Here is a 20,242-nt window from a genome sequence, read left to right on the forward strand (position 1 = left end):
ATTCAGATAACAGATTCATAAAAGGGGTGTTATGTAGTGGACTCGGGACTAAAAAAAAAATCTCTTTCATCTTAAAGCAGACCCCCTTTTGTTTTAGTCACCCGTCTGTTTCTTACAAAGCCCAATCACCCAAACTTGGAAACAGCACCTTTGTGATTAAAATGCATGAAACGGGTAACACAGAGCTCCCCACCTCACACGTGGTGATAATCTCGTAATCTGGGAGCCAGGAGGTCTGCAGGCCATAATATACACCATTATTATGTAAAAGACATATCAAGACAGCCTCTGTCTTTTTTATTGAGTCAAACCATGGAAGTCCAACATTAAAAAAAGGAAATAAATCTATATTATTCTGTTGAATATGGAGTGGAGATCACAGCCAAACACTGAGACTTTATGTGACAATTAATCTGACACTAAAGCTTTCAGGAGCAACTGCGTCCACACATGGAACGAGAGACAATGCCTTTTTTTACAGCTCTGATGCAATACATGTATATATATTTTGTCCTGAGTCCCTGAGGTAACCCACCCAGACTGTTAAAATTGAAAGTGTTGTTTCTGCTTCTGTGTTTAATGGCGACGCTCCCTCATAAAATTCCCCACTGGAAAAAAAAGAAAAAAAAAAAACACACAAAAACTAAATGTATTTAACGTTGTATTAATGTTAAATATTTTTATATGAATAATGACCCAACTGAGTAAGTTCCCCTACTGTAGCTGCTTCTTTGTCAATATCTGATATCTTGGCCAACCTTTCTTCTTATTTGAGTGACTTGGTTGATGACATCCTCGAGAATGTGATTGCAGTTATTCAAGGTCATTTGCCCTTATTTTCAGATATCCTTACTCAAACATCATTTGTGACACATGACTAATGTCTAAATGTGAATTAGACAAAGCTGTAGTTACATGCCTAGTACACAAAGTAGGTCAGGGTCAAGTTCGTCCACTGAGTGCAAAAATAGTTGCCATTTTAGATTTTCCCACCCCTATTAATCGGCATAAATTAAGGCAATTTTTGGGTATGGCAAGTTATTATCGTGCCTTTCGCCGTAATTGTTTTCACTATTGTTTCTCCTCTTACTGATCTGCTCCATGCTGGTCAGACATTTACATGGCTTTTACATTTAATACTAGCATTACAACAGTTTGAAGTCTATATTGGCTCAAACTGAGCTCCACTGTTAGTCTATACTGACCATAATCCAGTGTTTTTGAAGTAATGCTAACCAGCATCTATTGAGATGGTCTTTGCTGGTACAGTCATTCTCTCTTGACATTCACCACAAAAAGGGCACTTATAATATAGTGGCTTATGCCTCATCATGTGTGTAAAAGGTTTTTTTTTTTTGGGCAAACATTTTTCGATGTTTGATCTTGTAGGGTGGGGGTGATATGTCCAGAGACGTTGTGATTGTTCATTCTACTTTTTTCTCTTTCTCTTGCTCTTTTTTCACATGGTGCTCCCTCATTTAGCTACACTCGCTTAATGTCAGAGATGTGGTGGAGAGTGCTGAGGAAAATTTGTTGGAGTTCCATGATTGGTTGGTCTGATGCAGGGGAATGGCTTATAAGCCTCAAGACCAGCTGCCTCTGTGCTTCTCTGCCTTCCATCTGTTTTCCAACCAGCCATGCCATGCCTATACTGTGTGGATTAGTTTGGGACTGCTCTTCCTGTAACATGTGTGGTAGTATGTAAAATCTGGTGTTAAAATACTCATATATTAAGCCTGGAATAGGTAGAGTGTGTAGCCTATATTTGTTTGGGGTTCCTCTTTGTTTTGTGAAAGGGAATTCTTCTTTTCTTTTTTTGTTTGTTTGTTTTAGGTAAGTTAGCCACAGGGAGTAGATCTTTCTTTCTTTCTTTCTTTTTGTTGGGCTAAGATCACCTTCCAGAGATTCAGAGTAAACTTGAGACTACTATTTCCACTCTTGTGCTTGCTTCTCTGCTGATCTGCAATAAAACTTCTTAAACTAGACTAGTATATTTGTGTTTGTGTGGATGGTCTTACTAGCTGACACTGGGAAGTTTGGGGAAGACTTTTTTCTTTTCTTTTTATTTATTTGCAGTCTAACCTAGACATGCCGTAAATACACCACTGCCATGTGGATGTTTTTCACAGTTTTTGTGAAAATTTCTGTCACTATGATGAATTTCCATTTTATTGTCAGTTTTTATTTTATTGTCAGAAAGGTAATCTCAACCACCACAGTGCAGGAGCCCTTCTTATATAAAACACATTATAATAGATATAGAGTCATTCAGCGTCTGAATTTATTACTGAAACAAAATGAAAAACGATTATACCCTCACTCTAAGTCGCTCGATGCCGCTTTTGCCCACACTCTCCCTCGCTCTCTAAAAAAACCACTGGTGCTGCACTAATTAACACCCCTCTAGAAATTATTCATGCAGAACCAGGAGTAAACCTTTGATAAAAATATAAATGAATTACAACTAATAGACTTAAAAGATAAAATTAAAAAGTAGAGAAATGTACAAATACTGAAGAAAGTGCTTGTCGTATGACAACCTATGAAAAAATTATTTTTCCAATTCAAATTTGCTTTAAATGTACAAAGATATATTTATTGGTTATTAATATTGCTATCGCACTTTTGCTCTGGATAAGAGCATCTGCTAAATGCTGTAAATGTAAAGTGTAAATGTATCGGCTACTCCAAGGTGTTAATTATCGGTTATTGTGTCTGCCCAAAAAATTCTAAATCAGTGCATCCCTAGCGCCAAATGTATATTTTCCAAAATAGTTTAGGATTTGGGCCCGGCCCCTTAGTTCCAGTGAAAGGAACTCTTAATGCTTCAGCATACAGAGAGTCCTGACCTCACCTTTTTGGGATGAATTAGAGCGGAGACTGTGAGCCACTCCACCCCCCTATATACAGCATCCCAGCTGAGATGGCTTGCCCCTCGCCATAAATCCCTATTTTCACACATGCATGTCACTAGGCTGCAAGGTAAGTAACAGATTTTTGGCGTACCTATTCACTCCGCTCTGACTAACTCCAGTAGTTTAACTTGCATGAGAGTCTTTAAACAAAACAAGTCTTGTTTAGATAATTTCCTCCGTTGAACTCACCATTTTGACACCCTCTCCTCTACACAGAGCCTCATAAATCTCTCTCTCTGGCAGATAATCCCTAGGGCGCTCATAGGTTCCTAGCTGAATAGGTTTCTTGTCAGCAGGTTCTTGCTTGTTGCGGTCCATCTCTTTCAGCTCTTTTGCAACAAGCCGCTCAAAATATCGAAGGTTCCCTCCCGCCCTCTGGTGACTAGGATCTGTGAGTGGACAGAGGTAAACGCATACTTAAATGGGAGTTTTATTTAACATTCAATTCAACATACTACAATTAACCATTTTTAGAATAATTTTTCAGAATTATAAAAATGAATGCTTTCTTAATAGCCATAAACGTATTAAATTTGTTAGCTCTGCCTTAAGACTTTATTTTGTGGTATGATCACACCACAGTATACAAACAAAAGAGAAAGAAAGTAAAAAAAAAATATTTCAATCAAAATGACAACTTTGCTAATTAAAAATAAGCATGTACAGGACTATATAAAAGAACAGGAAAGTAAGAGTACAAGCAATTTTTTAACAACTGGTTTCTGAGGAGAAATTACCAATGGACACAAGGCGTCGGGTAAGCTCAATGGCTCGTGGTATGTCACCCATCTGATAAACAGAGTAGCTGAGGTAGTCTAGTATCTCAACCTTAGAGACTTTGGCTTCATCTCCAGTGTCCATCTGTCTGAGGGCCTGCTGCATCCATAGCACTGCATGGTAGTAGTCTTGTTCATTGTAGGCTGTTTTCGCCATATCAAAACAGTCATCTACTGTCAAAAAGGCATTGTAGCGCACTCCTAGACATACAGAGCACATATCATTTAATCATGTTGGACAACCATTTTGGATACTGCTGTTATTTAAAATATAACAACTGCAATTTTTTTTTTACAAAGCAAGCACTATTTGACATATTTAACTGGCCTTAATGTAGCTTATTGTGCGCTTTTTTTTAAACACAATTTTCTTCTCAGTTCATTCATTTAAATATAGGGTTTAAATTATGTGCAAAATATTGCATTTTGTTTTTATTTACATCTTGCTCTCTCCCAACATTTTGTAATGGAAGAACAGATGATAGAACATGTATATTCCATTGCACATAATCTCTTCTGTTTTACCAACAAACATATTTTAATTTGGCTTAACTAGCAGCATATTCATAAGAAATGTAAACCGATATCTTAAAGAAAAATTATTCACAAAAAGAGCCTTAAATCATCCCTACTTAAATCAGCATTTCTCTAGTGCTGATTTGTCTAGACATGATATAGAATGTGGAAAAATGTGATGATGCCCAAATATGGTTGCCAGCTGGGTCACATCACAATAAAAGCATAAAATCCATTTCATAAATGCTGTGCTCAAGGAAAAAGATAAGCTCACACCTGAACAGCTCTGGGATCGACAGATACTCCCAGTTGTGCTGCCTTGTCAAAATGTGATACCAGTGTTTTCTTATAATTAGAGCCACATAAATAAAACAGAACATTTGAATAGGCTAAAAGCACCATATCAGAAAATGTTACCAACAGAAGTATAAGCAGGAGATATGCATAGCTTAGCAACAGAGGAACATATTGTATATTTTAGGTTCAGCCAGTTATTGAATTTATGCCTCTGAATGTAAGTACCTACTGAATGTACTAAATTCATAGAGGGTTTTTTACAGAGAGCGTATGTGACCATGTAGGATCACATTTGGAAAGAGCATTAAACAAAGACTAACAGCATTTTAATCACAAGAATAAAAAGTTAATAAGATTACGGTTACCAGAGGTCTGCCCCTGACCTGGCAGTTTCCCTTTAGAGAAACTTTCAGTGTCCAAGTTGTATGTATCCTGGAGACGCATAAGAGCTTTGGCTGCTCCTTTCTCGTCTTCCTGGTCAGGAAAATACTGTCTGTGCAGTGAGATGTTTGAGATGAAACCTGGATAATGCATAGGTGTTGAGAAATATGGTAAGAGACGACAGGACGAAAGGCAAATAGGTATGCTTCATAACTTCGACAACAAATCCATAAATCATGAAACACAAGTCTGTCATTTTTGTCAGCAATATAGGGTTTTAATAATATACGCTGTGGCAAAACTGTGGATTTCAATACACAAATATCAATGTCATTATACTGTATTGTGAATATACAACATGCAGACACATGCTTTGGGTTCAAGCCGAGGCCAGCATTGACAAAGCCGCACATATTCAATGGCGGCCTAGTCTACTCATTATCACGATAATGCACTACAGTTGCCAGAGTAAAGAAATTTTCCTTTCTTTTATTTAACAACTTACTCTCTTTGGGCTTATTGTGCATTAAGGCCTTCCTGTAACCCAGGCAATTTTATCTCTGGATGAAATTGAATGCCTTAAAAATTTTTAAAAATATATTAAAATTAAGTTTGTATCTCCAGTTCCAAAATCCCTGTTTTGTACACGTCCTTGGCAGTGTCCAAAAGTGCACATTTGCTCAGAATGTACTACCTTAATGAATACAATTTGTTAGAGTACATACAACTCAAGAGGTAAAAAAAAGCGCATGCTGTCAGTAAGCAAATGTATAGTAGCTAAACATCCCCAGATACAGTCATATGAAAAAATTAGGACACTCCATGATAATCTGTCTTTTTGAACATAGTTAAACATATAAACATTTGAGCTTCATTTGAACAGTACTGAGAAATAGATATAACTAAACAAATAAAACTGAAGAAATTATTATAAACATAAGTTGTAAAATGTAATGGACAAAATGTTCATTTCTTGTGAGGAAAAAGTTACGACACCCTATGCCCCAATCGCTGGTATTTCCTCCTTTGGCTGAAATAACCTCAATTGGATGTTTCCTGTAACAATCTACCAGTCTCCGACATCAACCGGGAGGTGGTTTTCCCCACTCCTCAATGCAGAATTCTTTCAACTGTGTGATATTTGAGGGGTTTCTGCTTGTGACATTTGAGGGAGAGCCACTTGTAGATTCCGTTATGACATTTTAGGATTGTTGGAGACATCTTTATTCATCTTGCGGTCTGCTCTTGGACTGAACTTGTTAGGATGGCCTAACCTGGCCATATTGTCAGGTAGATTACATGTTCTCTACTTAGAAATCAGCCATTCTACTGTCCAGATAATTTACAATTATTTGAGACCTTTTTACATCCATTCCCAGACTCATATACATCTATAACCTTCTTTCTGAAGGCCTCAGAGATCTCTTTAAATCTTGGCATGGTGATACCATTCACTTCAGCAACCAAGGGCAAATCAAACTAATGTGTGAGGTTTAAATAACAGTACTCTTTAATGATGGTTTAATCATTTCCAGCTGATGTGGTGCATCTGATTCTAAATATAGACATTTTAAATAATAATATATGTAGGGATGTCCTAACTTTTTCCTCACAAGAAATGTACAACTTCGTTCATTATTTTACAACGTATAAAGTAATTAGTTTATAAGTAATTCTTTCAGTTTTATTTGTTTAGTTATATAACCTCCAATACTCCAAAACCTCCTTATATAACCTCCAATACTTCTCAATACTGTTTAAATGAAGCTAATATGTTTAAAGATGTTCAAAAAGACAAAGGTTTTCATGGGGTGTCCTAACTTTTTCACATGACTGTATACTACACCTGCCATCTTGACATTGACATACCATCATGACAACCATGACATACACTGGCATTGAAAAACAGGTTTTTAAAGTTGAAATGATAAAAATATGAATGAAAATTTTTTTAAGCTTGTCATTTGCTACAAATAACACAGAAAAGAACAAAATTATGTACAAACTCTTTTGAACTCATCATAGATTGTCTCTTTTGAACTCATGATAGATTGAGATTTGTTAAAAATAAACATCAAACATCTGATCCATTTCAACAGACTTCACAGATTTTAACCCATTATATACCTTATACAGTTGAAATGACTATCAGATACTAGAAATAAGTACTCAATTATCCCACTAATTAACCGTAGACCTAAGATCAGCCAGTCAGATGAGATTATTAAACAACAACACTATTTTAATCCTTTTATCAACCCATAAATGCAGGGGTGGACAGGACTGAGTATAGGAACAGGGACCAGGACATTAACAGGGACTGACACGAACGCGGCGACAGGGACTGGGACAGAGACAAAAGCAGACACAGGGACCAGAAGCGGCGGGAACCGCAGTCACTGGAGCAGAAGCAGTCGAGACCGCAAACACAGGAGAAGCAGCAGCTGAGACCGCTGACACAGGAGCAGAGTCAGCCTAAACTGCTGAAACAGGAATGGGGCAGCCAGAGCCACCATTGCTGGAGCAGGAGCAGCTGATGATGCCACGATCGACTAGATGTGGAGGGATCTCTGCCTCTCCTGCTCCAGTGTTCACAGAGCCTTCAGTCACTCCTGCTCCAGTGATCACGGCTCCACCAGACACTGGTGCTTTAGCAGCAGCAGTCCTGCAATGATTAGGCAAAGAGGCAGCGAGCCCTTTAACGAAGTCCATGGAGGCAGGGGACCCTGCAACAACGTCCACGGAGGCAGGGGCTTGGGCTACTTGACAGGCAGGTGCTCGAGGTTTTGAGGGTTCAAAATGTCCCACGGGCGTGAGGAAGTCCCTAAAGTCCCTTGACCAAGGATGCTCATGATATGCACCCTTGTTAGTATCCCGAGGTTTGAGGCCAACTTACTCTCGCCTCAACCCCCACCACCAAAATATTCTCCACACTTCAAGGGAAATTTCTCCAGAGAGGGGGAACCTCAAGCACGCTGCCTGAGCCTTTTCTAGATTTGCACCACAACTCTGGAATTCTCTTCCTCCAGTGCTTAAACAATCAAAATTTTTATCCATATATCCCTAATCTTAAATCATATATTTTCACACTTGCATATAATCTGCCTCAAGGCTAATCTGTTCTTCTACTATGTCATGTCCTGCTATATGTCTAAAGGCTTCAGCATACTTCTCTTGAAATGAAATTCACAAGAATTTTGCCTGTCATTCTCTCCTCTACTGCAGGTGCTCTGAGAATTGTTCCTCAAAGTCGTCCATGTTTATGTTGTGACACGCCTCTTTTGTACTGACCAATGAAAAGCTTTGTTGCATGGCATTTATATCGTGGAATTCGCCCAGCTTCAGTGTGTACAACATGGTAAGCGATGCCTCCGCAGGATGCATGCGGTTGACCATTATCTCCTAAAATAACATAATATTTTTGCAGAAACCAGGCGAACATTATCTCCGCAAGAAGTATGCCGAGGCCTTTATGTATCAAGGTGTTCTTGTTATCCGTTTTTTCCGTTGTTTACTACAAATTGTAATGGACTTTGTGTTCCTGAAAACAACCAGTAGACCAGTAATACCAATAATACCTGGGTAATTACATTACTAAATCAATATCAGATCTATACAGATACTCATTCATGCATTGTCTGTACTGCTTACCCAGTTCAGGGTCGTGGTGTGTTCGAAGCCTACACGGAATCACTGGGTGCAAGCCAGGAACACACCCTCGACAGACGCCAGCCCATGCAGGGCAACAATTAACAATATGTAACATTATTACAATTTGACCACCAAAATATTGTTAATTTCTCTCTGTACAAAATGTTTGGGACTTTAATATTATAATTTAGACTGGTCACTTTCAGAGACATCTCCACTTCCCTCAACACAGATTGGAGTTTGAGATGGCACCCAGACTACAGGCCACTACAGGCCCTGTTTATGACCCAAGGTCTCTAAAGGGGTCAGGAAAGAAATTTTTGGTGATGACAGAGACACCATCAAGGATCAACTTATGTTCTCTGTAAAACTGCTTAATCACCAGCACCTCACATAGTAGCTATGTAGATATTATGTGTGTGTTATTTGATTAAGAAATGTGTAAAACAGTGTTTTGTCTGAATAATAATACTTTGTGTTAACATATAATCTTATATATTGCATCTTAATTAATCTCTCTTTCAAATGTAATCAATTAACTCTAGGCTATCCTGAATGTGCTCACGTGAGAGACTCTTGTAATAAGACTGTATCAGGAATATTATTGAATAATAAGTGCAAAACCACAATTCAGAAATCTTGGACGCTCATTCAACAGGAATTCTACTTAAGTCTTTGTCTTGTCAAATGATGTAAATTATGTGTGATATATGACACATATAATTATGACATGATATTATGTGTGATGAAGTGAGAGAGGAGAATCTACTTCAATGAAGTTTAGAGTCATTGCCGCAATAATTATCGAAAACAATTCTTTATATTCAGTTTTAAATATTCCCCAAGCTATATTTTATATAGATGCAGAGGTCATATATAAGTTACCAAGCAACACATATATTTATCCTGCTCTTTTATATAGATTGTTCTGCTTCTTTGGTTTATGCCTCAGGTGCCACATATTAATATATATCTTTCACAAGAACCAGAAATCAATGCTACTCTTTACCATCTGAAGGGTCATGTAACACAAGGCTCTCCAACTCTGACCATTCTGTGTTGAGTCTCTTCATCAATTTGTAGGCGTTCACTGGGTGAGCCAGGAAACCTTCTGGATCTGAGGTGGAGGCATACGTCAACACTTCCAGCTTCTTAGCCCAGCTATGGGAGATAGTATTACGACAGACAAAAATGGCATAAATGGTACAAATACATGTATAGTATTGACAATAAAGTTAAATTATGATTAATGACAAACCTGTTCATAGGCTGTAGATTAATTAAAATTATATATTATTATATATCCAGTTTGGGGATGAGCCTACCGTTTCACTTCAGCTAGCTTTTGTTCCTCAGCTTGGATATATTCCTTTAAGGACTGAACCAGTTCCCTCTCTGTAAAAATCAGATCAGTCATCTGACCTGTGTGTGCATCAAGGGGAAAAAAGACAACAATTTTAATTATAAAAAAATAATTCTCACATATACAGTGATAGTACTCGTGATAGGATCCATATGTCTAAAGCATTTCATCAACAAATCTAAAGCACCAGATCTAAATCGCTAGAACTTTCATATAAAATTGTTATAAATTTGGAATCTGTGAGATGTTCTGCAGTAGTTTTCAATAAAGTTTTGGTGGATTGGGTATGTGCAAGACATTCAGCGAAAGACATACAGCAAAATAGTTCCCAGAGGAATTTTTCACTATTTCATTTCCACTATTTTACCGTAGACTAGAGCCATATTATCATACATATAATTTTTTTAATAACATAAATCATCTAGATTTGGTTTGTAGACACCTTGACCAACTTTCTAAAGAAGACTGCACCACTGGGTGTAGCTAAACTTATCTACAATGCATTTTTTCAAACTACTCAAAATGAGTTTATTTATATCTAAATGATTGAATTAGATTCCATTTCCCTTTAAACCAAAGCCCATTGGGGAAGAATTCAAATATAAAATTTTCAACCAGATTAAAACAAGATCAAAGAGAAACTAGACAAGCCTAGTTTAGCCAGACCTCCATTAGTCACATAGCCATTGTCACAGAGGTTTATCTGGCATTTCAAAAACAGGAAAGCCCAAAATACATACCTTTATCATTGGAAGGACTGGAGAAGCTATGGTGCTTCATATCAAGATCCTTGTTTACAATAATAACAAGTAATAAACTATAAAATTAGTTTATTATTTGTTTTTGAACGTTTCTAAAAACCAAGCACCTTAACCTTTTATCAACCAAGTTATCTATACTTGATAAAGGAACAGGGCATCACTGGAACTAGATATCACAGCCTATTCACAGCCTTGTTTATTTAGAGTAACACCTCGCTCTGGTGTTCTGGCTTTAATAATCCAGAGAGTTTATCCATTTTTGTTTAAGGTATAGCAAAAACCTGTGCAGATGTAATTTACTTGCCAGAAAGTCATTAACGGTAAGATGTGTCCGTGTATTCGTGTCGTTATAGGGACAGACAAGATGACTTACTGTTTGTTAAATATATAGTAGAAAACAAAAGGCTGTGTCACAGAAACGTTCTCCAAAAATAAAGAAGAGACTATGATAAATATTACCTCAACAACGGTCAACACGTTTCTGTTCAAGGCTCCAGTAAAACACTGAGCTTCTCCGCGGTGGACGGTGGACCTACAGCCCTGAAGCGGTGCGACCATGTCCCAATTCAGCTCTCAACACTCTGACCCCTTGAACACGCATATTTTAGGTCCCAAAAGGAGTACTTGTCCAAGGAAAAGAGGACCTCTGGTCACCGCCGAACGATTTTAAATTTAGTTCACAAACTGGAATGTGAAATATGGCTGAACTAACAACAAACGGTGTAGTAGTGTAATAGCGCTACCTTAAGTTCTCTCTGTGAAATACGGTTGAATTAACAGTTCCTACTTGCTCATGTGAGCTTCAACATTAAGTATCAGTCAGTCAGTCAGTAAGCGTATATTTCTCTTCTAGGCCGGCCCAGCAGGCAGTCCGTCTATAAACTGTAAATGCTTGCTGAAATTGTGTTAAACTGTTTTTATATTGTTATAGACTTCTCAGGGTTTGGACATGGAGATCAAAGAAATGGAGGCTACTGCTAAGACAAGTAAGGATTTATTAAACACAAGAAAGACACTAAACACCAGCACGAGAGAAGCGACATTCACAGTGAGCGACAAGACAAACTAAACACACTGATCATATAAAGAGCAACATTCAAGTTTTTTTTTTTCTTTTTACTTTTACATTTAAGTCCACCAGACAAAAATAATGTTTTCAATTATACAATTCAATTATTTTTTTCCCTCATCCCAAAGCGCCCCCCCCCCCCAAAAAAAAAAAAAAGTGTCCACACTTTCACATTTATTTCATGAAACACCACACAAAAAATTTGAAAAGTTGAAATCTTTTGCCAGTTTTATGGAATATCACTTTACCTCACAACCAAGAAATTACTACATTTTCAGCCTTCGTTATGGCTTGAGTGTTCAAATATAAAGCTGCTCTAATCATTAGCTTCACTGCCCTTCGATTAACAGTCAGAGTCTGGTTTATAACGTTAGATTTTTTTACCAGCTCTGGTCTTGGGGTCAGTAACGAGAACACAACAGATAACAGTGACGGCTGATTACAGTTATGAAAGCAGCTTGTATATAACTTTTAGGGTAACAGAGGAGGATCTGAGACTTATTTAACGAGCTGTGTTCCAGTTGTGACATGCAGCAAGTTAATGCTTTGACTGTGTCCCAGACTGCACACTGCTGCACCGAATAGTATGAAAACGTATATATACACCACCCATATCAGTGCTTTCTGTAGTGTAATATGTAAAGCTCCATAATATGTTGTTTGGGACACAGCCTCACTCTCCCACATTAACGTTAACCAAATGCTGTTGCACATCATTATAAGTGCAGTATTTTTACTGTCTTATCTACATAGGTATCAGCATAATAATAATCATACACAATATAATATGTAAAATCCTATGCCAATCCATTAGAGCTTCACATAGGGCCCACCCCACTCTCTTCCTACCAGCAGCCACACAATTTCCATTGTTTCAATCCTATAGCTACACCCTAAGGGTGCAATGGCTGTTTATGATCCGATCAGCAACCAGCTACCCTTAACATCTACGATCAATCATTGGGCTCATCCCATGAGTACCCAAATGAGTATGTTAAGCTACTGATTTAGAGATAGAAGTTATTTGAAATGTATTTAATACACACCCAGAGTGGCAGGCAGCCTTCCCTAGCACCCAGTGAGGACCTTGGGGATTAGGTGCCTTGTAAAGTGCAACTCAGCCATGGATTGACTGAGGAGGGCTGTGCTGTTCCTTCAACTTCCTTGACCCTAATATTCCTACCAGTTGTAGGCAGTGGAACTTTCCTGCCCAAAGCCTGTTTATCTAACCAGTAGGCCACAGTCTGTATCATAATTCACCTGTGTGCTAACATTCTTTAACAAGGCATAGAATACAGTGACCTTGTTATCATTTAACTGTCCAAAAATCATACAGTATGTGTTGGAACATGCATTCACAATGCCAACCTTGTGGCTATAAGCTTATATTACTTAGGCACAGTGAAGTACAGTGGAAAGAGGTTCTGAATGATTGAAACAGTAAAATAAAACTTTTTAATAAATAAAACCATTTAATATTTTTAATATATATTGCATATATCAAATATAATTAATAATAATATAACATTTAATTTTTGTTGCAATAGTGTGTTCATGAAATTAATAAAAGTATTCTTCATTGTTTCATCATATTGCCAAGGGTATCGTTATCATGAAAATACCCTAAAATATTGTGAAATTATTTTAGGGCCATATCACCAACCCCTAATCACCATCATAGATGTGTATAAAAACTAGCAAAGGAAACTGGACACCAAACATACTTGCTGAATGGAGGCAGAAAATTGTGTATTTTGGATTTTTGACTAAAATAAAATTGTACACACACATGAAATTGAGAATTATTCTTTATGAATGTGTACCCTGACTATAAAGACAAAAAAAATAAAACTAACACCTAACAAAAAAACATACATGTAAATATTCTTAAAGCTAATTAAGCCTGAAATTACACTGTGTGATACCCTGTATTTTAAGTGTTACCAAACCCTCAAACTGAATGGAAACCAGACTTCTCTGAGATGCATGTAATACCCCTTTTACACATGCATGTAACTGGGAAGTTCCCGGACCTGATACTCCATTAAATTTATGTGTGAGTTCAAATAGGCATTGGGGGAATGAGAGCAAGAGCATGTGGGGAAGGGGTGACATCAGTGATGCAAGAAGGTTGAAGGCAGGACAATCAAAATGAGCCATTATGCTTATTAGCTTTATGCTAAACATGGGCAGTTGACCATGTCCTGGCTCATTCACTTGAACCAAGGGACCCCACAATGCACCTCAGTGAAATACAGGCTGATTTCACTCAGTCTCCCTGAGTTTATTTACTGTAATTTTACCCTATTCATTTGAATAGCACCTCCACATGGAATCATGCTGTGACTCTGGTACGACGAATAGTAGGGGGAGACTATTTGTATATTCCAATAAAAATGTTTAGTAATAGTGTATTGATAATGTATAACAAAACAATATGATATATCGTCTTATCAATTATTTTGTCCCACCCCTAGCTAAGCCTAGACAAGCAAGCAGTGCTTTGGTTTTTCATTAGAATGTTTCTAATATGCTCAAAACACTTACCAACTGATGTGAAGACTTCTGCCTCTACCGTAGACCAAAGCCAGTAAACAGCCCAGACCGTTACAGAAATAAATTGCATCTTTGTCTTCTTCTGTTAAAATCAAAAACAAACTTTTAATAAACAGCATTTAAGTCTTATAACAAGTCAGCTAACAAAAACAAGCATAAATTTCAATTTGATCATAGCCCAGTCTTATCAGCCTTTCACTGGCTTCCAGTTAAATTCCGTATAGATTACAAAATTATTTTACTAATATATAAAGACCCGCATGGTCTCACCCATGAATGACACCCCTATGACCCTCCAAGATTACTCAGATCCCAGGGTGCTGGCCTTTTTGTGGTCCCCAGAATTAATAAGACTTCAGTGGGGGCAAAAAGCTTTCTCCTACAAAGCTCTGGAACAATCTTCCCGCTAGTGTTCGGAAGCAGATACAGTCACTATTTTTAAGTCTAGGCTCACTTTCTCATTTTCTCTTTCTGAGAAAATGGCAACCCATTGATGGGAGACTGTCTATTGGGTTCTACCGAGGTCCACCCCAGACCACCTACTCACTTCTATCTACTGCTGCCAGCCTCAGACCACTCACCATTATCCACCAACATCAATTACACTTCAGTAAAAATGACATCGGATTAAGCAACACTAAGAGGGATGCTTCCAGCAGTGTTATTGTGGTCTCAGATTGATGCCACTATAACTATTATTATTATTATTATTATTACACTGTAGCATGACAGACTTAACAGGTGATACTGTACATTTCTATCAGTAGTTTGATCAGAGGAGGTTGGATCCCCTTTGTGAGTCTTGGTTCCTCCCAAGGTTTCTTGCTCCAGCCTCGAGGGAGTTTTTCCACCCGAGGGTGCCACTGTCACCCTCTGCTTGCTAATTATCTGTTCTGATACTAATTATGTAAAACTGCTTTCTATATTTATTTATATTTTAAAAAGTGTGATATAAATACATTTTGATTGACTGATTGTCAGTTCCAGAGACTTCTCAAAACGATAATTGAAAATAAACATGGCCTGTATTTTGGTTAAAAATACATGCAAACATGCAGGTTACCTTATTCCATTAATAGACACTGATGGCTCCAAACATACAAAGCCATACACAATGTTCTACCATTATTATAGCATGTCATCTTCAAACTAAGAGAACATTTGGATACTTTCTATAAGTTTTTCTTACACATGCAAAACAATGATTAATAAATAAGCATGTATATTTGGATACAAACATTTAAGATCCAATCAACAATCATTAACTGCACAGCTTAAATGCGACATTAACTATTTTACTAGCTCACTAGTATTTGCGAGTTCAAAAACAGTAATATGTGTACAAAGCCCGTGTCAGTAAATTGTTAATGCTTACTCATTTTGCTCGCTCTCTCTGCCATTTAAACCCTAAAATGCATGAAACGCGATGTGGAAATTGCTCTTTTCCTGCCCCATAGGTGGATAATATTGACTTTTGCAGCTACTATTGCTGTTTGTATTACATAACGTGGAAATGTCTTCAAATTTGGCAGATGGCTAAGTGCATTACTGAAAGTGCTACAAAAATAAACAACTCCAGTTACAAACAAGTTTCTGTGGTAATTCAAACAGAAAATGAACCAGCAGTGTCGCTGTCCATGGGCCTGGGATTGTGGGTTCGAGCCCTGCTCCAGGTGTCTGTGTGGAGTTTGGTACGTTCTTCCTTTGTACGTGTGGGTTTCCTCGGTGTTCCGGAGTTTCGGCTGGCTATTCAAAAGTGTCCACAGAAGTGAATCTGTGAGTTTGTGTTGCACAGCGAAGTACTGGCACCCTTCCAGTGTACAAACCGGATTCCAAAAAAGTTGGGACACTAAACAAATTGTGAATAAAAACTGAATGCAATGATGTGGAGGTACCAACATCTAATATTTTATTCAGAATAGAACACAAATCACAGATCAAAAGTTTAAACTGAGAGAATGTATCATTTTAAGGGGAAAATATGTTGTTTCAAAATTTCTTGGCGTCAACAAATCCCAAAAAAGTTGGGACAAGGCCATTTTTTACTACTGTGTGGCATCCCCCCTTCTTCTTACAACACTCAACAGACCTCTGGGGACAGAGGAGACCAGTTTCTCAAGTTTAGAAATAGGAATGCTCTCCCCATTCATGTCTAATACAGGCCTCTAACTGTTCAATCGTCTTGGGCCTTCTTTGTCGCACCTTCCTCTTTATGATGCACCAAATGTTCTCTATAGGTGAAAGATCTGGACTGCAGGCTGGCCATTTCAGTACCCGGATCCTTCTCCTACGTAGTCATGATGTTGTGATTGCTGCAGAATGTGGTCTGGCATTATCTTGTTGAAAAATGCAGGTTCTTCCCTGAAAGAGATGACTTCTAGATGGGAGCATATGTTGTTCTAGAACCTGAACATAGTTCTTCTGAACGGAGCGTTGATAACAACTTGGGTTATCCTTGTCCTCTCTGGTCCGGATGACATGGCGTCCCAGTGTTCCATAAAGAACTTCAAATCAGGATTCATCTGACCACAGAACAGTCTTTCATTTTGCCACACTCCATTTTAAAAGACCCCTGGCCCAGTGCAAACGTCTGAGTTTGTGGAGCTTGCTTAGAAACGGCTTCCTCTTTGCACTGTAGAATTTCAGCTGGCAACGGCGGATGGCACGGTGGTTTGTGTTCACTGACAATGCTTTCTGGAAGTATTCTTGAGCCCATTCTGTTATTTCCTTGACAGTGGCATTCCTGTTTGAGGTGCAGTGACGTTTAAGGGCCCGGAGATCATGAGCATCCAGTAGAGTTTTACGGCCTTGACCCTTACACACAGCAATTGTTCCAGATTCTCTGTATCTTTTGATGATGTTATGCACGGTTGATGATGATAACTTTAAAGTCTTTGCTATTTTACGCTGGGTAACACCATTCTGGTATTGCTGCACTATCTTTCTGCACAACAATGGTGGAATTAGTGATCCTCTTACCATCTTGGCTTCAGAGAGACACTGACACTCTGAGAAGCTCTTTTTATACCCAATCATGTTGTCAATTGACCTAATTAGTGTTAATTGGTCTTCCAGCTGTTCGTTATATGCTCAATTTCATTTTTCCAGCCACTTATTGCTACTTGTCCCAACTTTTTTGGGATTTGTTGACACGGTGAAATTTTGAATCAGCATATTTTTCCTTTAAAATGTTACATTTACTCAGATTAAAAATTTGATCTGTCATCTATGTTCTATTACAAATAAAATATTGACATTTGCCATCTCCACATCATTGCATTCAGTTTTTACTCACAATTTGTTAAGTGTCCCAACTTTTTTGGAATCCAGTTTGTATGTTCCTGCCTTCTGTGCAGTGATCCCAGGTAGGTTCCAGACCCACCGTGACCCTGAACTGAATAAGTTGTTACAGACAATAAATGAATGAATGAATGAATGAATCTTGAGTACAACCTATGTCCTTGTGTTTTTGAAATTAATAACCTGAAACACATGTAGAGTAAAACAAAGCAAATACTACTCTGTCTTCTCTGTATTTGTGAGAGTAGTAGGTAACAAAATTCATGTGTATATTCTCCTACACCAAGTAAAATATGGCAAGGCTGAACAGTGCTCCCGTTCCGCTGGCCGTAACATAGGTAAAACGATGTCACTCACAGATAGACATGATCAGTGTTGTCATTAGATTTGAGATTGTACATAATTTTTGCTGCAATTCACATATCCTTTGTAAATACTAATAAATGTGTGGTTTACTAACTAGCAACTGTGGTTTTTGTTTCTATTTCTTGTATTATCTGTCCAAAAGTACAATCATCTTAGTAAGGCTATAAATAGGTTTTATCTTAACTAAATATTATTTTAATTACTCAACAAATACAGAGCTCAAAATGACAGCTGCTGTCAGAAGATATTAAACTATAATAGACTGTCCTGACTGTAGATTTGAGTCTCTTTCACATATGAACACAAAAGAAACATGCAGTGCACAACTGATTTTCTGTGTCAGATGCATTCTCGCAGCACAAAATGCTCTACGTGCTTTTAGGCATGGCTTGGTGCCTGTGCAGCGCAGGCAGGCAATAATCAGGGACATTAGAAGCTCTGTTCATTTATGTGCTTACTCTGACTTTTCCTGAAGTTTTTATGAGGGGGCTAGCAGGCTAAAGTCTGTGTAATGTCTGGGACAAATATTGCAGGAGTTTGCATTTACACATACAGCTCCTGTGCAACACATACAGAGAGCATAAAGTCCTAGCATATTTCTCCACTACAAACTTTCCTGGAGACTAGCATATTTCTCTGCCAAGGAAACACTGTGATATATAACCTTATTAAAATTATTTAAAAAGAACATACACATTTGACATATATTTTGCAAGTAGAACAGTGTACTTATCAGTGTTGTGTATACTTGGTGGTATGTTTATTAACTGCAAACAGAGCAAGAGAAGGTAAAATTCCCTGTTCTCTCACAGTGTGTTTTCGTGTCACATCTTGTGGCAAGCATTGGGTTTGTTTTAAAGACCTTTCGTTCGCCTTGAAACAAACCGTACCAGAATTTGAAAAACAGAATAGCCCACCTTCTCAGGAATTCAGGGTCTGCATGTTTGTTGTGCTCCATAGTACAAAAGGAAGCTTTCACACTTAAAGGACCAATCTGTAGGATATTTACTGTAACTTAGTCATAAAATGTCCAGGGTGTGTGATCATAGATTAAGGCAACAGTCAAAGCTAAACACTGCTGCCTCTGACAGCATTGCTAAAGCAGTATATTCTCCTTGAGAAGTTTTCAGTCCGAAGCGAAGCTCCTATGATCCCACCCACTGAGGTCCTGCCTGTTGTCCTGCCCTCTGTCCAATCATTTTGGAGTCCACCATATGGCCAGGTCTACAAACTCGCTGTCATGAAATGACAAAGTGAACATAGATAATGTTACCCCCCCCCCTTCTAAAAATTTCTAAAAATCTCCATGAGCAGAGACAGAGTAAAATGAGAGGAAATATTGGCCTTGTGTTTGAAATTAGAGGCAGTTTAGAAGCAGTTAGACAGAACACAGCCAGAGCTGGCTAATTTCCTCCGGAACAGATAACAGCAAATCATTTCTGAAAAAATATAGAAGTACAGAAGCCTATGAATAGACATCACTGGTTGTGTGTTTTATATAAAGAACGTGGGGCATAGTTACATTTGAAAGGTGTCAGGACTGTGTTTTGTGTGTTTTATACAAAGAAGGGGAATAGCAACATGATTGAAAAGTGTAAATACCATTGTTTGTTTTAAAGAAATTGTTTTAAACAAATTAAGGAGTAAGAATTGTGTTTGAAAAGCCTTGCATATTCACCTATTTAAAGTGGAACTGAGAAATCAAGCTTGGTAATTCTCATCAAATATAAGCATTTTTATTAGTAGGTATATATTTTAGTGACATGATGTACACTTGGTCATGTGTTTTAAATGGATAAAGAAGTGTTTCAAAACGATTTTTATAAATCCTAATGCTAGCTTTAGCTTCACTTAGCTGTTTAAGGTGAAAATGAGGATTCAATAAGAATCTAGAGAACAAAATAAATAAGGCTCTAAACAGTCCCATTTAAGGTGGAACTAAATGCTTGAATATGAAAATTGTGAATAATTCGTTGAATAATACAACAGGTTTGTGTAGTTTAAATGGATAAAGTGGAATAAGAGTTGCTCCACAAAATTCAAAAGCTATAACGCTTGCTTAACCTGCCTAAAATGAACATGAAAATAGGCTTTCAGAAATGTGAGTTTGAGTACAAGAGAGGAGAGGAGAGAGAAAGATAGAAAGCGTGCAAGAGAGAGAAGTTTGGCACATTTCCCTCAGAAAACAGGTGAGCTTTAAGGCTCAATCTCAGGCTCAGGGATTAAACTTCTCAATCACTATGACAGCAAGCTGTTCCCGCTCAGGTGTTTCATGCTGTTGATGGATGATG

General features: G+C 37.8%; 1 protein-coding gene across 7 annotated transcripts in view; it reads right to left on the reverse strand.

Moving 5' to 3' along the window:
• LOC136668150 (prolyl 4-hydroxylase subunit alpha-2-like) overlaps positions 1–20,242 on the reverse strand; it is a 79,977-nt gene that overhangs the window by 54,401 nt on the left and 5,334 nt on the right. For 3 of the 7 annotated variants that reach the window (XM_066645475.1, XM_066645469.1, XM_066645471.1), the window contains exons 2-7: positions 14,277–14,367; positions 9,862–9,958; positions 9,546–9,697; positions 4,870–5,025; positions 3,653–3,892; positions 3,105–3,304 (exon numbers count right to left, since the gene is read on the reverse strand). In XM_066645475.1, coding sequence (XP_066501572.1) covers positions 3,105–3,304; positions 3,653–3,892; positions 4,870–5,025; positions 9,546–9,697; positions 9,862–9,958; positions 14,277–14,355 — 924 coding nt within the window. In that variant the 5' untranslated portion in view covers positions 14,356–14,367. The remainder of the gene's footprint in view (positions 1–3,104; positions 3,305–3,652; positions 3,893–4,869; positions 5,026–9,545; positions 9,698–9,861; positions 9,959–14,276; positions 14,368–20,242) is intronic. The other 4 variants (XM_066645473.1, XM_066645474.1, XM_066645476.1 and 1 more) reach the window with 2 other exon arrangements.

This window comes from Hoplias malabaricus, chromosome 15, assembly GCF_029633855.1.
Source record: "Hoplias malabaricus isolate fHopMal1 chromosome 15, fHopMal1.hap1, whole genome shotgun sequence".
Lineage (NCBI taxonomy): Eukaryota > Metazoa > Chordata > Actinopteri > Characiformes > Erythrinidae > Hoplias > Hoplias malabaricus.